Source organism: Phyllobates terribilis, unplaced genomic scaffold (assembly GCF_046119375.1).
Source record: "Phyllobates terribilis strain yellow unplaced genomic scaffold, ASM4611937v1 Scaffold_9__5_contigs__length_417890890, whole genome shotgun sequence".
NCBI classification, from domain to species: Eukaryota; Metazoa; Chordata; class Amphibia; order Anura; family Dendrobatidae; genus Phyllobates; species Phyllobates terribilis.
Genome location: NW_027362769.1, coordinates 343,051,303 through 343,065,212, shown reverse-complemented (window position 1 = coordinate 343,065,212; position 13,910 = coordinate 343,051,303). Strand labels below are relative to the sequence as shown.

General features: G+C 39.0%; 1 protein-coding gene across 3 annotated transcripts in view; it reads right to left on the bottom strand.

Moving 5' to 3' along the window:
* Window positions 1-10,879, bottom strand: part of LOC141162204 (cytochrome P450 2K4-like) — a 50,033-nt gene extending 39,154 nt beyond the window's left edge. For all 3 annotated transcript variants that reach the window (XM_073648054.1, XM_073648056.1, XM_073648055.1), the window contains exons 1-4: window positions 10,623-10,879; window positions 3,612-3,774; window positions 1,665-1,814; window positions 277-437 (exon numbers count right to left, since the gene is read on the bottom strand). In XM_073648054.1, coding sequence (XP_073504155.1) covers window positions 277-437; window positions 1,665-1,814; window positions 3,612-3,774; window positions 10,623-10,817 — 669 coding nt within the window. In that variant the 5' untranslated portion in view covers window positions 10,818-10,879. The remainder of the gene's footprint in view (window positions 1-276; window positions 438-1,664; window positions 1,815-3,611; window positions 3,775-10,622) is intronic.
* Window positions 10,880-13,910: the final 3,031 nt, after the last annotated feature.

Sequence of the window (13,910 nt, the reverse complement as noted above, 5' to 3'; positions counted from 1 at the left end):
TTTGAGAAAGGGGAAACAGAATATTAATTGGATATTGTGCAAGAATTGTAAGGAACCATTTAGGGAACCAAGTTTGTACATCATCATCTATTATAGGGCACTTTTATTTTTATAACTGAAGCAACTGGAGAGTAGTGGGTGAGAACCAAAAGACGTGTTTGGGTCCATTTGTCTGAGCGCATGATTGCACTATCATTAATCCTAAAGGTGACCCTGAAACTATTCCTTTGAGAGTTCACTAAAATGTTTAAATATAAGATCTGAAGGTTTTCTTACCATCACTTTGGGTGTACCGACCAGTTTGGTATTTTCATCTAACATTTTAATTAATTTTTTAAACGTTGGGTCATCATACTCAAACCTTTTCCCAAAGATAATAGAGCAGATTACATTGGAAACTGCACTGTTTATCAGCAGGTGAATATTGAATGGTTTGCCTAAAATAATAAAAATATATATACAATAAAATAAAATATGAATAAAAAAAACCTAAAAAATATTAAAAAATTCCTTAATATATTGTACCCTCAGATCAAAACTACCTCTGTAATGACAGTAGATCACTGAAACTACCAAGTCATAGATGGAGCAAACCTACAGTCTAAATAACAATTGAAATAATAATATGTTTAGTTGCTGCAGATGTTTCCCACGTGTAGCAAAATGTGATGCAAATATAGAGCAAAAACTTTACACTTTGTAGCGTGCCCTCTACTTTATATGAATTGGATCTTGCAAAACCTCTCTGAGGCTATGTGTCCACGTTGCGGAACTGAAGCATAATTTTTACGCTTCTCCCTGGCGGGAAAATCGCATGCGGATTTTACATGCGGTTTTCCCGCCACGTAGAAGCGTTTGTGAGGCGTCTTTGCATGCATTTCTGCATGCGGGTTATCAAGCACTTCTCCAAGTGATTTTAGCATCACTTGGAAAAGTGATTGACAACTTGTTCACACTATATAAATCCCTGCAACCGGCATGGATTTATATAGTGTGACCAAGTAATAGTTAAAAAAAAAGAATCAGAATGGTAAAAAATAAAAAAATAAAGTTTATACTCACCTTCTGATGCATTCTCTGCCCTGTCCGGAGTCTTGAGCTGCTCACACTGTTGTGTGAAGGACCTGCGGTGACGTCATTGAGTCATGTGATGGGTCACATGACTCAATGACGTGGCAGGTCCTTCACACAACAGCGCGACGGAGGGAAAACATCAGAAGATAAGTATATACTTTATTTTATTCTTTTTTTTACAGGTTCTTTGGTACCCAGGTCTGGATGAGAGTCTCCTTTCCCCCAAACTTGGGCACCATCCACACATTGATTCCGCATGCGGAAATGCAAAATTAATGAACATGCTGCGGATTTTTGACCGCAGCATATACGCTGCGGAAAAATCCGCAGCATGGGCATTGACATTGCGGAATGCCATTGGGGACCATGGGGTGCGGATATACATGCGTTTTACAAGTGTTTACGCTACGGAAATTCCGCAGCATATACGCTTGTAATACGCAACGTGGGCACGCAGCCTAAATAACATTGTAGTTTAACTGTGTTGTAGACTGACAATGTGGATTCTGTAGATTGGTTTGTAGAAAAAGACAGACAAGAAGTTAGTGAATAAAAAAAATTATGAGATAAAAGTGAATGATGTATCTTACCATGGTGAGATTTAAAACTTTCTATAAGGGGCATTAATTCATCTTGAATTCTGGCTTCCACACTTTTCTTCCCCATTCCAAAGTCTCGAAGTGTTGATAGCGTGAACCTCCTCATGGATTTCCATGTTTCTCCATTAGAAAGTATTATACCTAAAATATAGTTAAATATAAAAAACTTTGCCAAGTATTAATTAATCATACTGAATAGAAAATAGCCTTAGAATCAAAACAATTGGTTTCTTTCAAAAGTTGAAGATTTTGAATTCTGTGACTTAAAAATTGCATTCATAAAAAACACAAATAAGAAAATGCAAGTAAATTGACAACTGAGGTTTTCAAACACAGTAATAATTTTATTAATAATGAGAAAGATGAAAATGAGAAAGAAGAAAATGACGCAAAAGTAAGAGGAAAGAAGAAGAGAAGAAGAAGAAAAGAAAAAGATGTTGGTTACAGAAAATATGGCGAAAGAGAGGTAAAAAAAAGCAAACGATAAAAAAACAGGAAAAGTAAGATAGAAAGCATGAAGAAAATTATAATAAAGCTGAAGAAGAAAGTTGGAGAAGAAGATGATGGATGAGGAAGATGCAACGAAGGAAGAAAAGTAGAATGTAAATGATAACAATAAGAATGGAGAAGAAAAAGGTGAAAGAATGATTAAGTAGATCAATAATTAGATAAAGAAAAAAAACAGAAGGAAGATAAAATCAAAGAAAAGAGGAAGAAAAAAGGAAGAAAAATGAACATGATGATGATGAAGAAGATGAATGAGAAGGACACGGAAGAAGGAAATGAAATTGAAGGAGATGAAGGAGAAGGTAGATATAAGTGAAAAACTGAACTGCTTACTACTTTATAGAAATAACCTGAGCACGTCCCTTCCCTTTTTTTCCTTTGTGTGTTTCTTGTTCATGTTCACCCTTGACTGATAAAAAATGTTTGGTTTTTGTGCTCCTGGATTTGTTCAATAAATATAGCTGCTTCATTTTAATGTATATTAATTTGTGTAAAATTCACAAAAAAAGTTTAAAAAAATAAATGAAAAGTAGATGTAGAATGATGATGATGACGACGATAAAGTAGGAAAAAAGAAGAATGCAGCGGTATAGCCACTAGCCTCTATGACTTTCTGCAGTCATCACACAACCTCTAAGGCTATGTTTACACACGTGTTTTACTGCGTATTTTGCAGCAGATTTTTATACTAATTTTCAGCTGCATCTTGCAGTACTAGCAAAGTCTATGAGAAACAAAAATTCTCTGTTCACACTTGTTGCTTTTTGTTTGATGCATATTTTCTGCCTTGGTTGTGGCAGAAAATACAAAGAAGTTAAAGCCATGAATGCACAAGATCTTAAGATGTTGCAAGAAGGTGAAATGAAACACAAGGCTGAAATTTGTGTTTTTGAAAAATAGAGCATGTCACTTCTTTCATTGTTTTTTCAGCATTTTTGCAGCAGTTCTTCACCCATAGGACGTAATGGGTGGTGAAAAAAACGCTGCAAAATCACAGCAAAAAACGCACCTGCGTTTTTTCAGCATTTTTGATGGCAAAATAGAATGGAATTCTTTTTTTTCACAGAACTTCATCCCTAAATAGAGACAGAAGCTGCAAAAACGCATAAAAAATGCATAAAAGAACACATGAAAATGTTCATTTTTGATGCAGCTGTTTTCCTGACAGAGAAAAATTGTCAGCAGATTTGCAGCAGATTTAGCTCCAAAAAAAGAAATACAATGTGTGTGACTAAGTTGGCTTAGATGTTTAGAGTGTTCTTCAATTCATAATATTTGCTCATAAATCACCTTAGTTGATGTTTTTAGTGAATCTTCTATTAGCAGAATAAGCTATAGTTACTGGACTTTAAAGTATTCTGCTCCCCTAACAGGTCACCATTGTGGATTTTACGATTCATAGAATGCACAATATTATAGTTCTATAAATACCATGTCCATTAGAGACAATTTCGAAGATTGGAGAAATCGCCCGTTCTCCAAAATCCTCAGCTCGCGTAACAAGTGCTTCTTTTATAATCTTATATCCAGCAAGTATCACCATTTTCTTGGGTCCAAAATGCAAAGTAAATATTTCACCATACTTCTCAGACAGCTGCAAAATATAATATTTTTTAATTATATAAAACATTAATTTGAATCGTACTTCTGTAAAGACAAAAAAAAATATTTTCAAACCACATGTCCCTTAAAGAGAGCTAATAAAGATAAACTTCCAACAAGCCACAGTTGCTGTTGATATCAAGGTATTTTGCCTCAGCACTTAAGTTAGGGAACAAGACGTCTAAAGACCTATTCGGAACAGCTGAAAAATTAAGCCTGACAGTAGTAGTGTTTGAAGGATCTAAGCTAACTGGAGGAATGCCCTGAACAAAAGATGGAACATGGACTTAGTAGCTTCTGTGCTGTCCTTGGGAAATCAAATACATCAGTCTGCCTGCCTTGAAATGGCTACGGCTCCTGAGACAGTAAGAGAGATGCAAATCGGTACTATTATTTTAGTTAGAGACTATTTGAGAAACTGTCGCTGGAGGTGAGCTGTGGCCTGAAATGAATGTCTTCCAAGACCTGAGCCAGCAGTGAGAAACTGTGACCTGAACCAGGAGACCTGAGCAAAAAGGCAGCGTGTCTCTCTAAACGCAGTTGTGCCCTGCATAGGTAAGATAGTGCAAGGCATAGTGCTGTAACAGTTATCTGAACCTCCTGAGTAGTTTGAATGTTATTGCAAGTGATCTGATGTTAGAATGAAAAAGAATAATTCTAATACTCTGCAACCACCAAGCTCTCTGCATCAATTTTGAAGTGTAACCACCAAACTTAGCACCTTAATTTCATTGGTAAGACAGTGCAAGGCATGCTCAGAGAGCTGCTTGATAATCGTGGAGACATGGAGGGTTAGTGGGTGCTCTCGCCCGAGACCGCATGGAAAAGGGCTTAACCCACTGAACGCCTGCTCTCCTTTCCCATTGGCATAATGCTACTCAGACAGAAAAGGTTGAGGGTAAAAACAGTGTGGCAATACTTTATTGAACCACCAACAATTAATAACATATAGAACAGTCCCAGAAAAATACCCAAGATGGTGCAAATTATAGAGTCTCACCCTTCCGCTGACTCGCCGGGATTAGAGCAGCTGCGACTTCTGGGCTTCCAAGGCCGAGTACCCCCACAAGTGGCAACCCGCTTTTGGCGGGCACCCACAGATATAAGGTAGCGACAAGCTTAGGAACCTGACAGTCCATTGAGGCATGTGACAAGGTGACCGGAGGGTCCCACCCTGGCTTTGCTGAACGTCTCCATGAGGCCAGGTGACTGGAGGGTCACAAGCTGGCTTCTCCGAATGTCTCAAAGGGGGTAGATGACCGGTGGGTTCCAATCCTGGCTTCCCCAAATGTCTCCATGGTTTCAGTGATGGTCAATGGAGCATATCTGAATTTTTCCAGCTAGGGCCGTGGTCCTTAATAGCTGGCATCCTGTAGAATGTCAACTCTGTGTCCCTCTTGATAGAGCCAATGTGTCCTGGCAGCTGTCCTGTTGAGTTTTCCTGGCAGTGATTTTGTAAAGTCTCCCTTGATGGAGCCATGGTGTCCTGGCTGTTGTTTTGCAAAGTGTCTCATGGAACAGAGGCAGATCCCCCTTTTATAGTTCACAACTGTCATTCAAGCCATTATCCACAGGTCAGAGGGAAGGTGAGATGAGTTAATCTCTCAGTTTTTGAGTATTTTAATCAATCTGACTATTTTGTTCTTAACTGGTTTGCAGGTCAACAAACTTCATGGATTTATACAATGAGTAATCAACATATTAGCAAACATTGATTGTTCAAAGACCCTGCATCCCTGTCCTCCAAAGATAACAGACAATAAATTACAACAAACATCAACTCAAGAGTTATCATTTAAGCTTATATAACAATTGCCTATGTCTCTTGACCCACCAAAGAAACAAACACATAAATTCAAAAGTCAATGTTAAGACAATAGTCTATGTTTCTGGGCCTATTGAATTTACCTCTGGCATAATTAATATCAAATTCTGTGTTGTCACAACTATTGAATTTACATCTGGCATGATTAAGATTAAATGCTGTGTAATCAACTATTCATAACATTTATGCATTTTTTTATATTTTGAAGACACTTTTCGGTGGGAGCACGGATCCTGAGACCCTCATCGATCACCCAACACATGGCAGAGCGGGAGGCAGGAGTGCATATCTCTTCTTCATAAGAGTACACAAAATGGATTATGGATTTAATAAAGAGCCTCTTACTTTCTAATGTATCCATACTCTGTTCTGTGTGCTTATTCGGGCAAGAGCTTTGCTTTCCTGCCACCTGCTCTGCACACTTCTCTGCCAACTTTCCAGTGATTTGTGAGGATCTCAGGACCGTAACCACCCACCAATCTACAGGAAAGAAAAGAGCCTGCAAATATAGAAAATGCATAAAGGTTTAGTTATTCTTCGATAATTTCATATGTCCACGTATTTTGCAGTATCTCAGATATTAACCATTAATATGTACTTGCATATCCTCTAATAACATAGAGAATGTTCAGAAAGCTGAACTTTAAAGCCCTGCCATTAGCAGAAGACATTACACCTGTGCAGAATGCAGGGGCCCTGCTACCAATGAAGACCTCCGCCATCTATACAAATTATATTTCCCACAGCTACTAGGAACTGATCAAATTTTTTTTGCAAATTGTCGTGAGAAAGAACCCCAAAAAAACCCTGATACCCACAATGAACATTATTAAATATGATGCTCACCAAAAATACCAAAATAATCTGGTGCAGTGATCAAATGACCAGAGCAGAGTTGCCTTTTCTGATCCATGGTGATCAACTGTTAATCCCAAGGAAAGTCCAACAGCAATGCTCAACTTTACTAATGCTCATCTGCTTCAATGGACATAAATCTCTACAGCCATTGTAATATTTGGTAGTAATGCGTCCCAGCATATTGGAAACAGTTATAGCACCAGGGGAGACAATCAACCTCATAAATAATATTGGTCAAAATTTTCGAATGAAATAATCAATGATCTTGGAAATAGTATTGGAGTTACATTTGATCAATTGTTTAAAAACATTTAAAATCACCATACTTGTATGCAGTCTTATCTGATCTGACCAATTAATTAGTCAGACCAAGATACTAATAATAAAATAACATGCTTATCTTACCATGCATATACACTGATAGGTACAGGTGCTTCCGCCAAAATTAGAATATCATCAAAACATTAACTTATTTCAGTTCTACAATACAAAAACTTAAACTCATATATTATACAGAGTCATTATAAGCAGAGTTAATGTTGATGATTATGGCTTGACGCCAATGAAAACACAAAAGTCATTAACTCAGTAAATTAGAATAATTAACAAAAAAAACCTGCAAAGGCTTCCTAAGCGTTTAAAAAGGTCCCTTAGTCTGCTTCAGTAGGCTCCACAATCATGGGGAAGACTGCTGACGGCAGTCATTGACACACTCAACAAGGAGGGTATGCCACAAAGGGTCATTGCTAAAGAAGCTGGCTCTTCACAGTGCTGTATCCAAGCATATGAATGGAAAGTTGAGTGGAAGGAAAAAGTATGGTAGAAAAAAGTGCACAAGCAACCGGGATAACCACAGCCTTGAAAGGATTATTAAAAAAAGGCCAATCAAAAATTTGGGGGAGATTCACATGGAGTGGACTGCTGCTGGAGTCATTGCTTCTAGAGTCACCACACACAGATGTATCCAGAACATGGTTTACAAGTGTCGCATTCCTTGTGACCCATAGACAACGCCAGAAGCATCTTACCTGGGGCAAGGAGAAAAAGACCTGGTCTGTTGCTCTGTGGTCCAAGGTGTTGCTTTCTGATAAAAGTACATTTTGCATTTCATTTGGAAATCAAGGTCCCAGAGTCTTGAGGAATAGTGGAGAGGCCACAATCCAAGCTGGTTGAGGTCTAGTGTGAAGTTTACGCAATCAGTGATAGTTTGGGGAGCCATGTCATCTGCTGGTGTTGGTCCACTATGGTTTATCAAGACCAAAATCAGTGCAGCCGTCTACCAGGAAATTGGAAACCAGGAAACTTCATGCTTCCCTCTGCCGACAAGCTTTTTGGAGAATAAAATTTCATTCACCAGCAGGACTTGGCACCTGTCCACACTGCCAAAATTACCAATACCGGGTTTAAAAATAACAGTATCACTGTGCTTGATTGGCACAAACTCGCCTGACCTAAACCTCATAGAGAATCTATGGGGTATTGTGAAGAGGAAGATGAGAGACACCAAACCCAACAATGCAGACGAGCTGAAGGCTGCTATCAAAGCAACCTGGGCTTCCATAACACCTCAGCAGTGCCACAGGCTGATTCCCCCATGCCACGCCGCATTGATGCAGTAATTCATGCAAAAGGTGCCCCGACCGAGTATTGAGTGCATTTACTGAACAGACATTTTAGTAGGACAACATTTCGGTTTTTAAAATAATTTTTCAAGCTGTTATAAAGTATTCTACTGAGATAATGACTTTTGTGTTTTCATTGGCTGTAAGCCATAATCATCAACAGTAACAGAAATAAACACTTGAAATAGATCACTCTGTATGTAATAACTCTATGTAATATATGAGTTTCGCTTTTTGTATTGAAAAACTGAAATAAATAAAATTTTTGATGATATTCTAATTTTGTGAGAAGCACCTGTATGTCCCTTTAATTTCAGCGGTATTAGGAAGACTCCGCTACACTAACAGATTTTCCTTCATTGATAGCTCATGCTCACTAATTGCTAATGTTTTGCATAGTGACATATAATTGCGCTTTACTCTTTAAGCCTATCTGTTACTGCTGCTTATTTGATGAGGGAACAAATCCTTTAATGGAAAGTGTTTAGACTTGTTCCTCTATATACCACTTTCAATTGTTCAGCATGGTATTATAAGCAGACTAGTGCGACCACACTTAGAATACTGTGTACAGTTCTGGTCTCCGGTGTATAAGAAAGACATAGCTGAACTAGAGCGGGTGCAGAGAAGAGCGACCAAGGTTATTAGAGGACTGGGGGGTCTGCAATACCAAGACAGGTTATTACACTTGGGGTTATTTACTGTGGAAAAACGAAGGCTTAGGGGTGATCTTATTACTATGTACAAGTATATGAGGGGACAGTACAAAGACCTTTCTACTGATCTTTTTACTCTGAGGCCTGAGACGGGGACAAGGGGGCATCTTCTACGTCTGGAGGAAAGAAGGTTTAATCATAATCACAGACGCGGATTCTTTACTGTAAGAGCAGTGAGACTATGGAACTCTCTGCCGCATGATGTTGTAATGAGTGATTCACTGTTAAAATTTAAGAAGGGCATGGATGCCGTTCTTGAAAAGTTTAATATTACAGGTTATATATACTAGATTCCTTGATAGGGCGTTGATCAAGGGAACTAGTCTGATTGCCGTATGGAGTCAGGAAGGAATTTTCTTCCCCAATGTGGAGCTTAGTGTTTTCCATATGTTTTTTTTTTGCCTTCCTCTGGATCAACATGTTAGACTATCGGTTGAACTAGATGGACTTAGTCTTCCTTCAACCTTAAAAACTATGTTACTATGTTACTATGACTGCTTTAGTAATCGCTCCCAAATTCAGTAAGTAGGCGGGAATTTCTTACCATCCCCCGAACCGCAAGTATAGGAGAACTTATTTAATATAAAGACTTTTCAAAGCAACCAGACCTCTAATATGGGACATACAGGTATGTATAGATTTACTTTTCTATCACCTGTATGCCCATGTTAGAGGTCTGATAAGTCCCAGGGGGTGACAGTGTTCACCTGATAGATAGTATAATCCAGTGATATATTGTATTAAAGTAGCTGTCAGATTAGTCATTATATACTGAACTGATAGTCTGAATCAGGAGCGATTGCTACAGCACTCTGCTTATAATACCGTGCTGAATAATTAAAAGTGGTATATAGAGGAATAAGTCTATACACTTTCCCTTAAAGGATTTGTTCCCTCATTAATTAAGCAGCAGTAACAGATAGGCTTAAAAGGGTAAAGCGCAATTATATATCACTATGCAAATCATTAGCACTTAGTGAGTATGAGCTATCAAAGAGTGAAAATCTGTTAGCGTTGTGGAGTCATCTTAATACCGCTGAAATTAAAGGGACATACCTATCAGTGTATATGCATGGTCAGATAAGCATGTTATTTTATTATTAGTATCTTGGTCTGACTAATTCATTGGTCAGATCAGATAAGACTGCATACAATTACGGTGGATTTAAATGTTTTGAAACAATTGATTAAAAGTTATATTTTAATCTTGTGAGTCCACCCTAATCAGTGAATTTATTAATTAGTGAACCCTATTATTTGGAGTCTTAAGGTCTTCAATTAGTGGAATCTTTAGAGATACATTTGACCATATATTAAATGCTATGGTATTTTCATTAATCCATTGTTTATTCTCCTATTGTTTCATGAAACAGATGAGGCACTAATTTAGTAAGTTAACAAAGTGAAAACCATTATAGCAGAACACGGTTGCATGCATCTCCAGCAACATGACAAGTCTACGGCTCTTCAAGAGGTTCCTGACTTTAAACAATCCCTATTTTATTAATGGTCGCTTGACAATAGGTTGATCACAAAGTGTGCACCTGCGGACAGCTCCAGGGATCAGATATTATTCCAGGGAAATCTGACAGTAGGTATTCAATTTCTCTTGCCACCACACGCGAAATGAAGCATTACACAGTGCCCATTCATATCAAGGGTTTCTGTATAATGCAGTAAAGGACAAGACCTGCAGACATTTAATGCCCACCATGAATCCATTAATACCTGTCTCATTCAGCAACCACCCCCAATTCCTTTGCCGCCGGCTACGTACCGTTGCACCCTCCTTGACTATATAGTAAGTACAGTATCCTACCTGCATCAGAGATTCGTGGGGCCTTTTCAGGTCCACCAGGTTGAGATTTCCAATGACAGGTAGAGGGATAGGTCCAGGGGGCATCTTTGCTGTGCGCTTCCTAATTCCATTTACCCAATAAATGAATAGTGCAATGAAAATTGAAAAGTATACCAACACATCAGCTCTAGCTAAAAAGTAGGCAATAAAAGCCATAGTGAAGTACTGTTAAGAGTCCGTTCTGATTGTGCTCCAGTCCTTATATTTATACACGTGGGTTTATTTTTGCTACATGTGTTAATCTTTACTAGGGCACAAATAACCTGTAATAAACTGATTGTCCCATTGCCATTTACCTTGGTCAACAATCTTTGCTTAGATTGCACAATCTTGTATTTACATACATAGCATTATGTATTTGATCCAGATAAATGTTGTCGAAAGTGGATTATAACGTGATGGCGCACAGTGGGATAAAAGAATATGATTTGTAATATTTTATCTTATCTGTGCTGCAGCTGTACCAGTGCCATGGGGTAAAGTTCACATACTAATATTTGGGGACACAAATGAATCGATTTGCAGTTATAGCACAATGAACTTTATGTCCATTATGCTCTTTTACTTTAGATTTTGTGTACTGAAGTTTTTAATAAATTACCAATGTAATCAACTAAACAGAATTTGGTGGGGAAGAGGTATAAAGATTTTCCTTTTTTGTACGTGTCTGACAATTACATCTATGGGAGCCTAGAAGTTGCCATGTCCAACAGTTCAATACATTGAAGAAAGGGGACCTAATCGCAAAAATTGTGCCAGGTTTTGCCAAATGACTTTAGAATGAGCCTAGTATTAGTTAAGGTTCCTACTCACCAACAGTATTAACTGGACTGTCTCTCATTCAGGAGAACTGTGACAAGCAGAAGTTGTGCTGGTGTTTTCAAAAGCCTCCAGCAACTAGAGGGGCTAATGAAGCCACAGGAGACAGGAAGTGGTTAGCATGGCTTCAGTGGATCCTGGGAAAGTTGTTATTGTCTGGAAGCTGCAGGAAGCATCAGTGTGCCAGCAGGGTCTCAGGTTAAACTGAAGCAAGTTTAAGCTCTCAAGACCAGATTGTTCAGAGAAGCTACTGTTGGAATCAGAGGAGCAGTAAGGACAGCTAGGAGTCAAATTGGTTGCATTAAGATAAGAGAGTGAGAGAATCAGGACTCATTTCCCTCACCACACCTCCCTCCACCTTACTGTAGGATGAAGATATAGAGATACTCTGTGTAAATACTGTGTGTGTGAAGAAAGCAGATCTATGAAGAGACTATTATAATTGTACTGGAAGCATTGTACAGAGAGTAATGACCCTTTGTGTTGGAGAGAAGTTCGAATAAAACCACTGTGGTTAACTTCATCTTGGAATCCTGTCATAGCTGTCTGCCTGGAGACTGTTATCTCTCATGACTGTGAAACTAATGTTTGCCCTGAGTAAGATTCCCCCAGGATTTCAAAGAATTCATGTTCCTTTTTACTGCCTCTATACAGAGTGGTGTGCATGCAGCAGGACCAATAATGTTTATGCATGTTTTGGTTAGTTTTCATTTTTTTCAGTTGAATCTGTGTAAAATTGTATTCCCAGCAGTGGCGCCATTAAGAAATTGAAAACCTTTTGTTGCCTTCCATCACAGATTGCCGCTGATCTTTTCAAGCGCAGCAGTGATGAGATTGGATTATAATTGGGGAACTTTTCTACCAAAAAAGTGGTTAACCCCATAAATTAAAAATGTGTATATATATATACAGTGGGAAAAAAAGTATTTAGTCAGCCACCAATTGTGCAAGTTATCCCACGTAAAAAAATAATAGAGGCTTGTAATTGACATCATAGGTAGACCTCAACTATGAGAGACAAAATGAGAAAACAAATCCTGAAAATCACAATGTCTGATTTGGAAAGAATTTTTGGGGGTGGAAAATAAGTATTTGGTCAACTACAAAAGTTCATCTCAATACTTTGTTATATATCCTTTGTTGGCAATGACAGAGGTCAAACGTTTTCTGTAAGTCTTCACAAGGTTGGCACACACTGTTGCTGGTATGTTGGCCCATTCCTCCATGCAGATTTCCTCTAGAGCAGTGATGTTTTGGGGCTGTCGCTGGGCAACACTGACTTTCAACTCCCTCCAAAGGTTTTCTATAGGGTTTAGATCTGGAGACTGGCTAGGCCTCTCCTGGACCTTGAAATGCTTCTTATGAAGCAACTCCTTCATTGGTGGTGTGCTCCCAATACTCTTCTAGATCATCCAAATGCTCTCTAGCAAACTTCAGACGGGCCTGGACATGTAATGGCTTAAGCACGGGGACACGTCTGGCACAGCAGGATATGAGTCCATGGCGGCGTAGTGTGTTACTGATGGCAGTCTGTGTAACGTTGGTCCCAGCTCTCTGCAGGTCATTCACTAGGTCCTGCTGTGTGGCTCTGGGATTTTTGCTCACCGTTCTTGAAATCATTTTGATCCCACTGGGTGAGATCTTGTGTGGAGCCCCAGATCGAGGGAGATTATTAATGGTCTTGTATGTCTACCATTTTCTAATTATTGCTCCCACAGTTGATTTCTTCAAACCAAGCTGCTTGCATATTCAGTCTTCCCAGCCTGGTGCAGGGTTACAATTTGTTTCTGGTGTCCTTCGACAGCTCTTTGGTCTTCACCATAGTGGAGTTTGGAGTTTGACTGTTTGAGGTTGCAGACAGGTGTCTTTTATACTGATAACAAGTTCAAACAGGTGCCAGTACTACAGGTAATGAGTGGAGGACAGAGGAGCCTCTTAAAGAAGAAGTTACAGGTCTGTGAGAGCTAGAAATCTTGCTTGTTTGTAATTGAGCAAATACTTAATTTCCACCAAAATTTGAAAAAAAATTCTTTCCAAATCAGACAATGTGATTTTCAGGATTTGTTTTCTCATTTTGTCTCTCATAGTTGAGGTCTACCTATGATGTCAATTACAGGCCTCTCTCATCTTTTTAAGTGGGTGAACGTGCACAATTGGTGGCTGACTAAATTCTTTTTCCCCACCGTGTATTTAATCATTATTAGTGTTGACCGAGCATGCTCGACACTGCTCGGTACTCGCCCGAGCATCACGCTACTTGGGATGTTCGGCGAGCAGCGAGCATTTCCGGGTTACTTGGGCGGGAGCTCGGGTCTCCGCCCTGCATGTTTAGCGCTCTTTACAGAGCCAATGAACATGCAGGGATTGCCAGCAAGTCACTGTAATGCCGCAGCCATGTTGGTTGTGGGCATTACATTGATTGGCTGGCCG